The following is a 16,730-nucleotide window of genomic DNA, read 5'->3' as shown; positions in this document are numbered from 1 at the left end:
ACAGATGGTCTTATGACAAGCAAAAAAGCACATGGAAAAAGAGGAAGCCAAACAGTGATTCAGGAATTAGGCTTACTCTTTTTCTTTTTCTTTTTTTTAAACTAAGGATTGAGTTACATCCCCAACCCTTTTTTTTTTGTTGTTGTTGTTGTTGTTATTTTTTAAGATAGGGTCTTCCTAAGTTGCTGAGGCTGGCCTTGAACTTGTGATCCCCTGCTTCAGGCTGATGAGTTACTGGGATTACCAGTGTGCACCACTGGACCCAACTGGGCTCACTTTTATTACAACTTGTTCTCATGAGAACTCAGAGGTCCCATGAAAGCTACCTTAATCCTTCTGAGGGCAGATTCTGCTATAACCTAATAACTTCCCCTCCTCTTAACATTCCCACCACTCTCAGCACTGTTCACTAGGGTCTAAACTCCCACACACAAACCCAGGAGATATCTCAAAATTACAATAGGGGATATTCTCAGAGTTTCTCTAAACCATAATACCTGACATTTCATTATCTCTACCAAAAGACCCTAATCTACTCCCCTTCTAGCTTCATCTCATACTTCTTCCCTAACTAAATAGTGATAAGGTAAATTTTTGTTACCCATATATTCCTACTTCCCTTTTTTTCTAATCTGAAGCAGCCCCTAGATGCAGTTTACCCAGGAATTCTTTCAGAGCAAAGAGCAAAGGCTGTTTGAAGTCAAATTGTTTTTATAGCTTTATACACTTCTAAACTCATGGAGATGATTTGAGTCTAGTGTTCCAATGGTGAAAAAGAGAGAAATGTTCAACAAAAGAGGAGAGAGGGTGATATCTCACGCAGATTGAAAAGAGAGTAGAGGTCAAAGAATAACAAGAACCCACCTCCATTCCATATCAGCGCCCAGAGGGGAAGGCAGTGGGATAACTTAGAGAGGCTAGATAAGGAATTCCGTCTCCAGAAAAGATTCCAGTATAACAAGCTGTTGGGTTGGCAGAACCAAGCTTGCTGGGTAGGGGTATTTCAGTGATGGACTGATGGTCAGAGTAATCTGCCTGATGCTTTGGCATCTGATAAAACCAAGGTACTTTCAACCTTTATATTACTGAGAGTAGGGAGGGAAGGAAATACCAAATGGATGGAATTGAATTTCCCACCAGTCTGATTAAGATAGGTATTTAGGGTAGTATTAAATTTATTTTTAAAAAGTAATGTGATATTTCTTGCACACCTGAATTTGTGAATTAAGAGTTATACTCCATTACAAACCTTTTGCAGGTGTTCATTGGTGCTCATGTCATCTCATCCTTTCCCATCTTTTTTCCAGTGGCTTCCAATTTATACCTTTATTCTAGAATTCTCTCTTAATACTAGGGTTCTACTCTCAAATAGTCAACTACCTATTTAATATTTGCTTAAAAATATGTGTTAAAGATATCTCAAATTACCATAGGAGGAGCTGGGGTTGTGACTCAGTGGTAGAGCGCTTGACTAGCATGTGTGAGGCCCTGGGTTTGGTTCTCAGCACTGCATATAAATAAATGAACAAAATAAAGGTCCATCAATGTCTAAAAAAAGTTTAAAAATAAAAAAAATTACCATAGGAAAGACTGAGCTCTACACAATAGTCCACCCATATCCACATTTTGCTACTCCAGTTTCAGTTACCTACAATCAGATGTGGTCAGGAAAATATAAAATGGAAAATGCCAGAAATAAACAAGTTATGGGTTGTAAACCAAAGTTCATTCTGAGTAGCGTGATAAAATCTCATGTTGTCCCATTTGTCCCACCTGGGTTGTGATTCAATCCTTTATCTAGTGTTTTAATAGAATATGCTACCCTCTCATTAGTCTTGGACCTCCCAACTTCCAATACTTTGAGAAATAAATTTCTATTATTTATAAGCTACCAATAAGCTACCTAGAAGCTACATGGATGAAGGCACTACTTCTGGAGTGCTTAGAATGGTAGCTTCTTAAATCTGAATCAACAATCATTGAAAAATAAATAAATAAACACTCTTTCTTTGCATATCTACTTTATTAAAACCCTGTTCATTCCTTACAGACCAGAATCTTTACTGCCTATCCCATGATGACTTTTTCCTTTCTCTGCTACCTATATTTTTAAATCAGTGACTTTCTTAGATTGTAATCTCTTGAAGACAGAGACTAAACCTTATACATCTTTATGTTTCTTTTCCTTCAACTAACAGTACCTGGAGCATTATAAGTGCTCAATAAATGTGTTTTTCTCCACATTTTTGTTAGTGCATTGTAATTGTACATAATGGTGGGATCTGTTGTTACTTTCACACATGCACACAATTAATAATATAATTTGGCCATATCACTCCTCAGCACTGCCTCCTCTCTCTTACTGCTCTCCTTTTGTTTTTCATGAGATCTCCACCTCCCATCTTTTTCTTTTTCCTCTTGAGCTTCCACATCTGAGAGAAAACATTTGACACTTGACCTTCAGATTTTGACTTATTTTGCTTAACATAATGGTCTTTAATCATCTATTTTCCTGCAAATAACATAATTTATTTTTTCTTTATAGCCAAATAAAACTCCATTTCTATATATACCACATTTTTTTAATCCACTCATCCATTGATGGATACCTAGGCTGGTTCCACAGTTTGGCTTTTATGAACTATGCTGCTATGAACTTTTAATTCTTTAAGATAAATATTGAGGAGTAGTATAGCTGGGTCATATAGTAATTCCATGCCTAGCCTTTTGAGGAACCTCCATACTGATTTCCATAGTCGTCATACTAATTTACAATTCTACCAACAGAGTAAAAGTGTTCCTTTTTCTCTATGTCCTCTCTAGCATTTATTATTGTTTGTATTCTTTATAGCTGCCATTCTGATTGGTGTGAGATGAAATCTCAGTGTAGATTTGCTTTGCAGTTCCCTAAGTGCTAATGATGTTGAACATTAGCAATGTTGGCCATTTGTATTTCTTCTTCGTTTAACTCATTTGCATGTTTATATTTATTAATTGGGTTCTTTCTTTTTTTTTTTTGGTGTATGTATTCTACATATTAATCTTCTGTCAGAAGAGTAGCTAGCAAAGATGTTCTCCCATTCTGTAGGTTCTCTTTCCTAATTGTTGCATTTACTTTGGAGAAGCTTTTTAATTTGATGCCATCCCATCATGACATTATTTCCTGAGCTCTAAGGGTCCTGTTGAGAAAGTCATTGCCTGGGCCTCTATACTGAAATTTTGACCCTATGTTTTCTTCCAGAGTTGCATAGTTTCTATTCTGATTCCTAGGTTTTGATCCATTTTGAGTTGATTCAATAAATATTCTTGATAAAACTGTAAAGAAGGCCCCTCATTTTCTATCTCTTTTGCCATGCCAAAGGACCAAAGCTATGATTACTTTAGCTGGTAAGTCCTGCTTCTTCTGAGACTTGTTACTCAGGAAAGTTATGTCCAGGAGATAGCAATATTGAGTGAGGATTTATAAATGAGTCTCCAGCTCCAATATTCATCATCTTAAGAAGAAGATACTGAAAAACTACTCTATCTCATTAAATGAAGTTATCTGGAGCTGCCAGAGCTACTAATCCCTGCAAAATTTTTAGTTTCTGTCTTGAGCATTTAGAGCACATTCTTGCCTTAACCTCCACATCAAATCTCTCCATGGCAACACTGGAATGTTTGCTATTTTAGGAAATATGCCTCATTGCTTGCAGTACTATTTACATTAGGTTCCAAACAAGGCTAAATGCCATGGCTTTAGTGCCTGCTGATTAGTGTGCATGGCAAGGTCCTGCTGGATTAATGTGTGCCCCTCCCTAATGATATTACCCTGTCATTTTAAAATCAATCACAGTGAAATTACATGTTAATAAATTTTGCTTATCTTAGACTAGAGAAAAAATGTAGAGGGGGAAAAAAAGACACAAAGCAAGAATTCCTAGGAACCTTTCTTTGCAAACCCATCATTTCCCCTGCTTTCACACTTCCTATTTCCAGTTTCATTTCAAAGCTTTGAGATGAAGCTGCCACCATTTTGTAAAGAGGAATAAATCAACAACTGAAACAACCGCTAACTTTCCCCTACAACTTTGTGGATAAAGTCACAGAGAAAAACACTTTGTAAGCTCTATTAGCTTTCCTGACTCCCTGGGGGAAAAGATGTGGACAAGTAGCTGCAACATGACAGCTAAATCAAAAAGCTTCAGAGCACTGTAATCATAACATGTTACTGACTTGAATGGACATTGAAAAGGACTGGAAGGACTGGAAGCAAACCTGGAGTGAGATCAACCATTGGCATGTCAAACTCATGGCATTTTGGGGGGTTGTTTATATACAAAGTTACTTACATAAATTCGTATATATTTTGCAAACACACTCCCACTAAAAACAGATACTGTAGAATGTTTTGGTAGAATGGGTAATGGCAAATATGGAAAGAGTAAAAGCAATTCAAATAATCTATATTGAAAGTATCTGTCTTGTTTGAAGGAATGAAGGCTCTGAGGTGAAACTTCTATACTTAGAGATTATACCCAATCCACATTTTTGTACTGGGATTACATGACACATACTCATCTATAGGATATGGGGTAAATGAGTGTTCTTTGCTTGGAATATTTAAACCTAGAAGTGCAAAATCTGTGAGCTCTCTTTCCATCTCAGGCTCAACTGTGGTATTCTAGATTGTGAGGAGTAAAGAGAGGTGAGGGGAGGGAATTCAGTCCTCAGGACTAAAACCCTTTTGTCCTCCAGCATCAGTCAGATTCCAGAATGGTTTTCTGGGAGAGGAGGAGATTCTTTACTCTCTGGGGAGCCAGCCTAGATGCTTAGAAATTAAATGCCTTCCACCTCCTAAGGGCATGGCCCCTGTGGTGAGAAAGGCACAGCAGACAAAAGTTCAGGTATAATGCAGCAGAGCTAAGACACTCCCACTGTTAACAGACAAAGATAATACCCACAGCACAAACATCAGCTGTCACAAACAGCAGGGCCCATTAAACATTACCTTATACAGAGAGATAAAATGCTTTATAATCTTTTACAACATTCTTTTTACCTATCTAATGCACAGAATGGACTTGATGTAGCAGTTAATGGCCACATCAAACCACAATTTTTCACTCAAGAGGTGATATCAACTATTTGCTCTTCAAGTAATTCTTAGTTGCAACCATCAGGTTTGCTTTTCTAAAATGCAAATCATATGCTTTTATTCCCCCTGCTTAATTTTTTTAAAAAATTCTCCCTTTCTTACAATATGAAGTTATTACCTTGACTTATGTAACTTCACAGTTGTACATTTCATCACTGTCCAGACTTATCAAATGTTTGGTAACACCAATTATTCTTAATTCAATTCCTTAAATATGTTCCATACCACTGTATGTGGAGTCCTCCCTGCCTAGAATGACCTTCCCCCTATTTTCTGCCTGGTGTATTCAGCCTTTAAGACCCAGCTCAAGTGTGAGTCCCTATCTGAATTCCAAAGGTAGAGTTAATCCCTTGTATCAGTGGGTCCACTATGCACTATGCATATACTTCTATATTTATTTATCATACTGCTGCATGCCAATAATTCATTGGACTATGAGCCCTTTGAAAGCTAGAACAAATGTACTATCTCCTAGAGTGCATTTTGGAAATTCATTGAGGGATGTGCTTGGTTTTATTCTCAGAACAATGGGTATCAAGGTTGCTACATAACTCACAATGGGCAGGACAAAGGATTCTCCCAAATTCAAAATGACTTTCAAGACTTCCACTGGGCACTGATGGAGGTAATAAAACAGCTGATAATCATCTGAATCTAGAATTAAATTCTGATGTATATGTACATATGTGTATATATACACACATGCACACATACACACATATGAACATAATGAACACAATGAATTTCCCATGAATTAAACTATTATATAAATTAAGGCTTAATTTATTATTATTAATTTAAGATTGGCTTTTGTTTGGAAATTTTCCACTTGTTATTTTTGGCAAAGACACTTGCTGTTTTTGAATGCCAAGATAATATACCTGATAGTACACCTGCCAAGATAATATACACTTGAATTTGAAGCTCTTGACATTCATGGTGACTTTCTATACAGGTATAAGCACCTGACTGCTTTTGTCTTTTCATATAGTTTTGAATCAGAACTTGCATATGAAAATAAACATTTCCTATTATAAATTATTCTCTTTTTATGGCTCTTTTATGTCTAATCACACTTGTTTTCAGTTAATTTGAGTTAATACATAAAATATTTAGAAAAGCACCTGGCACATAGGAAATGATGTTGTGCTGATATTATTACTACAGAAGAGTCATTGGATATTAATGCATAAATATTTAAACTACTCATGGAATATGTATTTAAGAAATCCTATCAATTTGCTTCTAGATTTTTGTATTACAGCAATCTGAACCATTTGATTATGACTAAATGTTTCCAAGATGTTATAGAAAGTACTTTAATATTTCTCTTTGTCTAACAAGTGAGTATAATAATCATTTTGACTGATTTTCCCTGAACCATTTATACTTATGGTCCTCCTAAGCAATGGTAAACATAAACTAGCACCTTTGAGTTAAGTCTTTGCCTATAACAGTTTTTTATGTGGGTGACTAACAGGTCCAGAGGGATAATTGTAATCATTAATCTCCTAACAAATAATTGCTATATTTATTAATTTTATCTATGTCTCTTACAGGACAGAGATAGTTATAATGTGAATGAAGTTTTGAATATGTGATTTATTGAATATATCTTTTTACCTGCTACTCAGTTTTAGAAAAGTCATCCTATCTTTCAGATTGATAATATGGATGATGTGGTTACTATGTTCTGAGCAATATGCAAGACACTTTATATATATTATCTCCAATACTTATGGCTAAACACTAGGGTTTTTAATCCCTGTTTTATAGAAGAGGAAATTGTGTTTGAAGGGGTTGTTTAACTTGTCCAAGGGCATACATCTAAAACTGGTAATGCTAGTATTCAAATTCCAAAACCTAAGTTCATTCTTTCATATTATTCTGCTGCCCTAGTTAAAAATACTTCACACTAAATCAGCTATAGAAAAAGCAAGATTCCTTCTCTGAACTTGCACTTGTGTCCTTTCATAAGTTAATCTGAACCACTAGAGTATGGCTGAAATTCACAAGATATTATAAAAATCAAAATTTTATTCTGGCTAGGCCACATAGTATAAAATAGAAGCACAGTGACCAAAACTTTTCTTTGGATTCTAAACACAAGTTGGGAAAAGGAAGTTTTCAAAAGATTATCTATATGCTTGCTAAAAGGCTGCTTTATCTGTCCAGGTCACTCTGGGCTGTCTCAGAAACAATAATATAAAATAATCCTGACTGTTTTTTCCCCATAAGTCACAGAATCAAAGGGAGAAATTAGGAAGTGAGCTGTGGGACACTTTCTGTCCTCCACACCTGGGAGGACCTACTCAAAGACCCCTGTGATAGAGCTTCCCAACTTGGGTGTTCAGCACAGTGTGCCCCAAGATAGCCCACCACTGTGCAGAGATGCCAGCCCCCTCATCTCTCAGGATAGTAGATGGATCCTAAAATGGCCATGGCCAGTCCCCTCCAACCATAAGCAGCCTCAGTCACTGTTATGGTTTAGATATGAGGTTTCCCCAAAAAGCTCATGTGTGAGGCAATGCAAGAAAGTTTAGAGGTGCAATTACTGGGTTATGAAAACCTTAACCTAATCAGTGCACTAATCCACTGTTATGGATTAACTAAGCTATAAATGTAAGCAGGTTGGGTATGGCTAGAAGAGGTAAGTCACTGGGGGCAGTGCCTTTGGGGTTTATATTTTTGTCCCTGGTGAGCAAAGCTGTCTCTGCCTCCTGGTACCATGCCCTGAGCTGCTTTCCTTCTCCACACTCTTCTACCTTAATATTCTGCCTCACCTTGGGCCCAGAACTATAGAGTCAGCCATCTAAGTATGAACTGAGCTCTCTGAAACCATTTCCTCTTCTACATTGTTCTCATCAGGTCTTTTGGTCATAATTACAAACAAACTGACTAACACAGTCACTTATTTCAGTATACCATAGATGTATGATAATTTCCTATGCAAATAAGTTTTCTACGAAAAAGGGAAACACTGTCTTAGAGAATTAACAGCACAAAGTGATCATGTTTCTCAATGTACAAAGTGTTGCATAATCACAATAACAATACATTCTATAAATAACAAGCAACATTTTAAAAGCATATCAATTTTGTACAATTTAGTTGACTTAATGCCTTTCTTTTTTCTGCAAAATTATGCAACATTATCATCTGTATATTAATCCTTGATATAAGCATTCTTTAAAATACAATATAGATAATTTAGTCTCTTTGAAATTATATTTCTGTTCTTTAAATCTGTTCTGAAAACTGATACAATCTCTCATTAGCATCACAAATAATGAACTACATATACCTACTTAAGTGCTTGCCAATGATGATGAAAATAAGTATACATACGTAAATATATCAGTATTTATAAATATAAAATGAGCAATGAGAGTGATCTTATTTTGGAATTTATACATAAGAATTATTTCCTTCAAAACACTCATGTTAGGGAATATATACTTTTTTCTAGTGATTCTGGAATTATAATAAAATGTTTGCATTATAAATTTAAGAGATTATCTGGGCTAATCTTCCCATTTTACACATATGAAAGCAGAGTAGTGATCTAGTCATAGTCATACAGCTAGTAATGAGGAGAGAATTTAAATCCTCATTCCTAGTCAAGTTTTTTCTAATGAAAATGTGTTATGAAATCTTTTCAAGAGTTCCTGAAGAAACTTCAAGTATTTCAACATGTATCTTACAAAAAGCCTATGAATTTTAATTTTTATTCATAGCGGTCAAATTACATACACACACATCACTTCTTGAATTTATTAACCAAATCTTACCAACCAAAATGGGTCTATAGTCTAAATAGCTCACAAGTATGGCCAGAACAATAATTTCTTTTGTCCTCACTGTGGCCTACACACCCAGACTAGTCACCTCCTACTGAGAAGCTTCATCTATTTACACCTATACCTTGCTAATGTTACCATTTGTTGTACGTACCAAGACATGGAAAAGGCTGGGAAGCACTGGGTTAAACTAATTCTTACCACTGTTCTTTATCCTGACTCCAACCTTTGTATATGTGAATCAATATGTTAAATCACACATTTTGTTTTATCATTATAAGAATACCTGGGAATTATTATGTTACTTGAGCTCCAATATATTCTAAGGTTTATTTAGAAAGTTATTTTTGGTAAATTAAATGTCAAGTGGAGAAGGGAGTTCCCTCTGGGCTCACTTCCAAGAGCAATGATATAGATAAAGATACAGTTATTTTCACCATAGCAAGTGTGATCTCTTCAATATTAAAACCACATTCAATGTTCTATCTATATAGTTATAAATCACTCAGCATGGTTGGCAAAAATCCAAGCTGGTCCCTATAATTCCCACTTTTGTGTAATCCCCATCACTTGAATATTGGAAAGACTTTTAATTTGCTTCTAATCAATAGAGCATGGCAAAGGTAAAGTTCACTACACAATTATACTATTATGTAGCAAAAGTGAAATTTTTCAGGTGTAATTAAGGCTCCCAATCAGTTGACTTTAAGTTAACAATTAGGGACAGCACACTGGTGAGCCTGACCTAATCAGGTGAACCTTAAAAGAGGTTCTAAATATTAGAGAAGCAACAGTCTTTTCTCCACTACTGGCTGTGAAGAAACAAGATCCTACTTCTACAACCATACAGAGAGGGAGCTTAGAGACAGATCTTTCCCTTATTTCACCTCCAGATGAAGAAAATCCCATCCACACCTCCATTTCAGAGTTATGAGACCCTGAACTGAGAACCCAATTAAGGCACGTCTAGACTTCTGACTCACATAAACTGAGATAACACACACGTGTGGTTTTAAACTGCTAAGTCTGGGGCTGGAGTTGTGGCTCAGTGGTAAAACACTTGCCTAGCACACGTAAGGCACTGGGTTTGATCCTCAGCATGACATAAAATAAATAAATGAAATAAATAAAGATATTGTGTCCATCTACAACTAAATTTAAAAAAAAAAACTGCTAAGTCTGTAGCAATTTGTTACACAGAAATAGATAATAAAGGTAAAGGTCATGATAGCATGAAGCCAGTGCCCTGGGACATACAGCCCAAACCCTACCTGCACTTCCATGCTCGTGGGCTCTTCCAGCAGATGTAGCAGTTGCTGTTTCTCCTGAGAGAGTTGTTCTACAAGCCTCTCTTGGGCAGCCAGGCTCTGACTCAGTTCTTCGATTCTCCTGCAGCAAAGAGAAGAAAGACCCAATCTCTTGTTTACCACCACTGGACCACTTTGTTGATTTACTATTCATACTTGGCCTCGTGACTGGTAAGAAGTGAGTTTTTTTAATGGATGCTGTTGAAGACTCAACCCTGAAAAGAAAATCTTGGGTTGTGGGACCAGAAAGTCTTGGAAATGGTGAAGGTTCTGCCACTCCACCATCAGTCCTAACAGAGAACAGTGTGGCTATTGAACATTCTGATGGCCCGGAGAATAGGCAAAGTCAAGCAAAGAGCACCAAAGGCACATACTTGTCCCTCTGGTCCAGGGCCTCAGTGTACTGGTCAGGCTTGACCTGGTCTCCCTGTACATCTTCCCTGTCCTTAGTGACTCCCTTCAGTTTTTCTGAGAGCTCCAGGTTACACTCTTTCTCTGCTTCCATCAGAGCTGCCATGCGTGCAGCTTCATTCTTTGCTAGCCTGGATTCCTGAAAAAAGAATGAAAACAGGTTAAGACTTTAGGGGCTGGCCAATTGTCAGACCCACACCAGAACCCAGGCCTAGGCCCAGGACCACCTGCTGACCAGCAGACCCACACCAGAGCCCAGGCCTACCCCACCTCCATTAGGGACACTGCATCAACACCATAGCCCTCCCCACACAGTAGCCTCTACCTGGGGACAACTGTTGCATCTCCAAACAGGCAGCCCATCCTTTCAGCCCATCCATCTTGGGATACCCTCACTGTTATCTTGAGTTAGCTCTGCTATTGCCACCACCACCTTTAGTTGCAATAGCATTTATCGTGGGACATGGGCAAGGGTCTAGAAGCCCAACACCAAGGTGAGGTATAGGTAATCTTCAGGGACACTACAAGATTATAGGATAGAAACTATAAAACCCCAGATCCACACTGCAAGAAAGGAAGACATATAGACAACATGAAAAAAACAAGGGAGGAAAGTGCCCCAAACAAATCAAGATACTACAATAATACAATCCACTGACAGCACAGTTGATGAAACGTCAGAGAAGGAGTTCAGAATGTACATAATTAAAATGATCTATGAATTAAAGAATGACCTAAGTGAGCAAATACAGGCAAAAGTTGATAATTCCAACAAAGAGATAAGGGAACAAATACAGGTAGCAAAATATTACTTCAAGAAAGAGATAAAGATTCTAAAAAACAACAAAAAAAATCAGCTGGGAGTGATGGCGCATGCCTGTAATCCCAGTGGCTCGGGAGGCTGAAGCAGGAGGATCTCGAGTTCAAAGCCAGCCTCAGCAAAAGTGAGGCACTAAGAAACTCAGTGAGAACCTGTCTCTAAATGATATACAAAATAGGGAATGTGGCTTAGTGGTCAAGTGCCCCTGAGTTCAATCCCCGATCCCCACCCCAAAAAATAATCAGAAATCCTTGAAATGAAAGAAACAATAAACCAAATAAAAAAAAAAAAAAACAGAAAGTATCACCAACAGACTAGATCATTTGGAAGACAGAATGTCAGATAATGAAGACAAAATATATAATCTTGAAAATAAAGTACATTCTGACCACACAATGAAAGAAGAAACCATGAACAGAAGATCTAAGAATTATGGGATAACATCAAAAGACCAAATATAAGATTCATTGGGATAGAGGAAGGCACAGAGATGCAAACAAAAAGAATGCACAATCTCTTTAATTAAATAATATCAGAAAACTTCCCAAACTTGAAGAATGAATTGGAAAACCAAATGCAAGAGGCTTACAGGACACCAAATGTATAAAATTTCAACAGATCTACACCGAGGCACATTATAATGAAAATGCCTAGCATACAGAATAAGGATAGAATCTTAAAGACCATAAGAGAGGGGAATCAGATCCCATATAGGGGGAGAACAATTTGGATCTCAGCAGATTTTTCAATCCAGACCCTCAAAGTCAAGGGATCCTGGAACAACATATACCAAGCTCTAAAAGAAAATGGATGCCAACCAAGAATCTTATATCCAGCAAAATTAAGCTTCAGATATGATGACAAAATTAATACCTTTCATGATAGACAAAAATTAAAAGAATTTATAGCGAGAAAGCCTGCACTACAGAGCACTCTCAGCAAAATATTCCAGGAGGAGTAAATGAACAACAACAAGGAAAATCAGCAAAGAAAGGAACTATACTAAAGGAAAGGCCAATCAAAGGAGAAACAAAGTCAAGTTAAAAAACCAAAAAGAAACCAAAATGACCAGGAATACAAATCATGTCTCAATAATAACCCTGAATGTAAATGGCCCAAACTCATCAATTGAAAGCCACAATTGATGTTATCCCATAATTCTATGATTTTTTTAAAAAGACCTCCAAGAGACTCATCTCACAGGAAAAGTCATCCATAGACTTAATGTGAAAGAGTAGAAAAAAAAATACCACTCACATGAACCACGTAGACAAGCAGGGGTTTCCATCCTCATATCAAAGCTGGTGAAAAGGGATAAAGAAGGACATTTCATACTGCTTAAGGGATTCATACATCAACAAGACATAACAATCATAAATATCTATGCCCCAAACAATGGGGCAGTTACATATACCAAACAAATCCTTCTCAACTACAATAATCAAAGACCACAACACAATAATACTGGGTGACTGTAATAAACCTCTCTAACCACTGGATAGCTCTTCCAAACAAAACTAAACAAAGAAACTATTGAGCTCAATAATACAATCAGTAAGTTAACAGACATATATAGACTATTCCATCCATCATAGAGGGAATACACTTTCTTCTCAGCAGCACATGGATCCTTCTCCAAAATAGACCATATGTTATGCCACAAAGCAAGTATTAGCAAATACAAAAACACAGAGATACTACTCTGCATTCTATCTGACCATGATGGAATGAAATTAGAAATCAATTAAATTATTGATTGAACAGAAATCAAATATGAATAGAAATCAAAATTAAAAACAGAAGCTACCCAACACCCAGAGACTAAACAATATACTACTGAATGACATATGGGTAACAGAAGACATCAGGAAGGAGATAAAAAAATCTTAGAGGTAAATGAGAACTGTGATACAACTTGTCAAAATCTGTAGGACACTATGAAGGCAGTGCTAAAAGGAAAGTTCATTGCATGGAGTTCATTCATTAAAAGAAGAAAAAGTCAATAAACGAACTGACATTACAGCTCAAAGTCCTAGAAAAAAGAGGAACAAACCAACATCCAAAGTAGTAGAAGACAGGAAATAACTAAAATCAAGGCAGAAATCAATGAAACTGAAACAAAAGAAACAATCCAAAAAATTTACAAAACAAAAAGCTGGTTCTTTGAAAAAATAAATAAAATTGACAAACCCTTAGCCACCCAAATGAAAAGGAGAGAGAAAACTCAAAAATTATAAAAATTCACGATGAAAAAGAAACTATCATGACAGACACTATTAAAATACAGAAGACAATTAGAAACTATTTTGAAAAATTACACTCTAATAAAACAGAAAACCTCAAATACACCAACAAATTTCTAGAGCCATATGATCAACCCAAACTGAGTTGAAGGGAAATATAAAACCAATTTCAAGCAAGGAAATAGAAGACACCATCAAAAGCCCACCAACCAAGAAAAGCCCAAGACCAGATGGATTCACAGCTAAGTTCTACAAGACCTACAAAGAAGAATTAATACCAACATCCTCAAATTATTCCATGAAATAGAAAAGGAGGAAAGCTTCCAAATTCATTCTATGAAGCTAGTATCATCCTGATACCAAAACCAGGCAGAGACACATCAAGGAAAGAAAATTTTAGACCATTATCTCTGATAAACATTGATGCAAAAATTCTCAATAAAATTCTGGCAAACTGCATACAAAAACATATTTAAAAAATAGTGCACCATGATCAAGTAGGGTTCATTCCAGGGATGCAAGGTTGATTCAACATAAGGAAATCAATAAATATAATTCATAACGTCAACAGGCTTAAAGAATCATGTGATTATATCAATTGATGCAAACAAAGCATTTGACAAAATACAGCACTCTTTCATATTCAAAACACTAAAAAACTAGAGATAGTAGGAACATACCTCAACATTGTAAAAGCTACTATGCTAAACCCAAGGCCAACATCATTCTAAATGGAGTAAAATTGGAAGCATTTCCTCTAAAAACTGGAACAAGACAGGGATGCCCTCTTTTACCACTTCTATTCAACAAAGTTCTTGAAACTCTAGTCAGAGCAATTGGACAGATGAAAGAAGTTAAAGGGATACAAATAGGAAAAGAAGAACTCAAAGTATCATTATTTGCTGATGACATGATTTTATACTTAGAGGACCAAAAAAACTTTATCAGAAAACTTCTAGAGTTAATAAATGAATTCAGCAAAGTAGCAGGATATAAAATCAATACCCATAAATCAAATGCATTTCTATATATCAGTGATGAATCCTCTAGAAAAGAAATTAGGAAAACTACCCCATTAACAATAGCGTCAAAAAAAAAAATACTTGGTCATCAACTTAACAAAAGAGGTGAAAGACCTCTACAATGAAAACTACAAAACACTAAAGAACGAAATTAAAGAACATCTTAGAAGATGGAAAGATCTCCCATGCTCTTAGATAGGTAAAATTAGTATTGTCAAAATGGCCATTCTACCCAAAGCATTATACAGATTCAATGTGATTCCAATTAAAATCCTAATGTCATTCCTTATAGAAATAGAAAAGGCAATCATGAAACTCATTTGGAAAAATAAGAGACCCAGAATAGCCAAAGCAATCCTTAGCAAGAATAGTAAAGCAGGAAGCATCATAATACCAGAACTTAAACTATACTACAAAGCTATAGTAACAAAAATGGCACCAAAATAGATATGTAGACCAAGGGTATAGAACAGAAGACACAGAGACAAACCCACATGAATACATTTATCTCATACTAGACAAAGGAGCCGAAAATATACATTGGAAAATGAATGCTGAGGATAAGCCTCTTCAACAAATGGTGTGGGGAGAACTGGAAATCCATATGCAGCAAAATGAAATTAAACCTCTATCTCTCACCATACACAAAACTCAACTCAAAGTGGATCAAGGACCTAGGAAGAGACTCTGCACCTAACAGAGGAAAAAACAGGTCCAAATCTTCATCACGTCAGATTAGGCTCTGACTTCCTTAGTAAGACTCCGAAAGCACAAGAAATAAAATCAAGAATTAATAAATGGGATGGATTCAAACTAAAAAGCTTCTTCTTGGCAAAAGAAACAATCAATGAGGTAAAGAGAGAGCCTACATTTTGGGAGTAAAATTTTTGCCACACACACGTCATATAGAATACTAATCTCCAGGATATATAAAGAACTCAGGAAACTTAAAACCAAAAAAAAAAAAAAAAAACAGCCCAATCAATAAATGGGCTAAGGAGCGAACAGACACTTCTCAGAATATACAATTGATCAACAAATATATGAGAAACTGTTCAACATCTCCAGTAATTAGAGAAATGAAAATGAAAACTACTCTAAGATTTCATATCAATCAGAATGGCAGTTATCAAGAATACAAACAACAATAAGTGTTGGTGAGGCTGTGGGGGAAAAGGCATACTCATACATTGCTGGTGGGACTACAAATTGGTGCAACCACTCTGGAAAGCAGTATGGAGATTCCTTAGAAAATTGGGAGTAGAACCACATTTGACCCAGCTATCCCACTCCACAGTCTATACCCAAAGGACTTAAAATCTGCATAATATAGTAACGCAAACACATTAATGTTTATAGCAGCTCAATTCATTAATAGCTAAACTGTGGAAAAAACCTAAATGCCCTTCAATAGATGAATGGATAAAGAAACTGTGATTTATATATATACACACAGTAGAATATTACTCATCATTAAAAGAGAATAAAATTGTGGCATTTGCACATAAATGGATGGAGTTGGAGAATGTCATGCTAATCGAAGTTAGCCAATCCCCAAAATTCAAAGGCCAAATGTTCTCCCTGATAAGTGAATGCTGATCCATAATGGGGGTAGGCATGGGGAAAATGGAGGAAACTTGATGGGGCAAAGGGGAGGGAGAGGACAGGAGGGCATATGAGGGCAGGAAACAAGGTGGAAGGTGATAGACATTATTACTCTAGGTACATGTATGACTTCTCATATGGTGCAACCCTACATTGTGCGCAGAAAAATGAAAATTTGTGCTGCAATTGTGTACAATCAATCAAAATGAATTCTGCTGTCATATATACCTAATTAAAATAAATAAATTTTTTTTAAAAAAGAATGAAAACAGAGGTTGCCAAGTCCCACCTAGGTGAGGAGCTCTATGACACAGTACAGAGGTGAAAAATGGAAGCCAGAAAACAGGACAGCAGGAAGAGATTCAAAGAGGACCCCTCGCCATGG

General features: G+C 36.3%; 1 protein-coding gene across 1 annotated transcript in view; it reads right to left on the bottom strand.

Annotated features, from left to right (window-relative positions):
• LOC308656940 (myomegalin-like) overlaps positions 1-16,730 on the bottom strand; it is a 151,225-nt gene that overhangs the window by 86,137 nt on the left and 48,358 nt on the right. The window contains 2 exon segments of the mRNA XM_081308319.1: positions 10,209-10,326; positions 10,619-10,794. Of these exon segments, the coding sequence (XP_081164445.1) occupies positions 10,209-10,326; positions 10,619-10,794 (294 nt within the window).

Source organism: Spermophilus citellus (assembly GCF_964194105.1).
Source record: "Spermophilus citellus genome assembly, chromosome: 9".
NCBI lineage: Eukaryota > Metazoa > Chordata > Mammalia > Rodentia > Sciuridae > Spermophilus > Spermophilus citellus.
The sequence above is the reverse complement of the archived record's forward strand: the minus strand, read 5'-3'. Positions and strand labels throughout refer to the sequence as shown.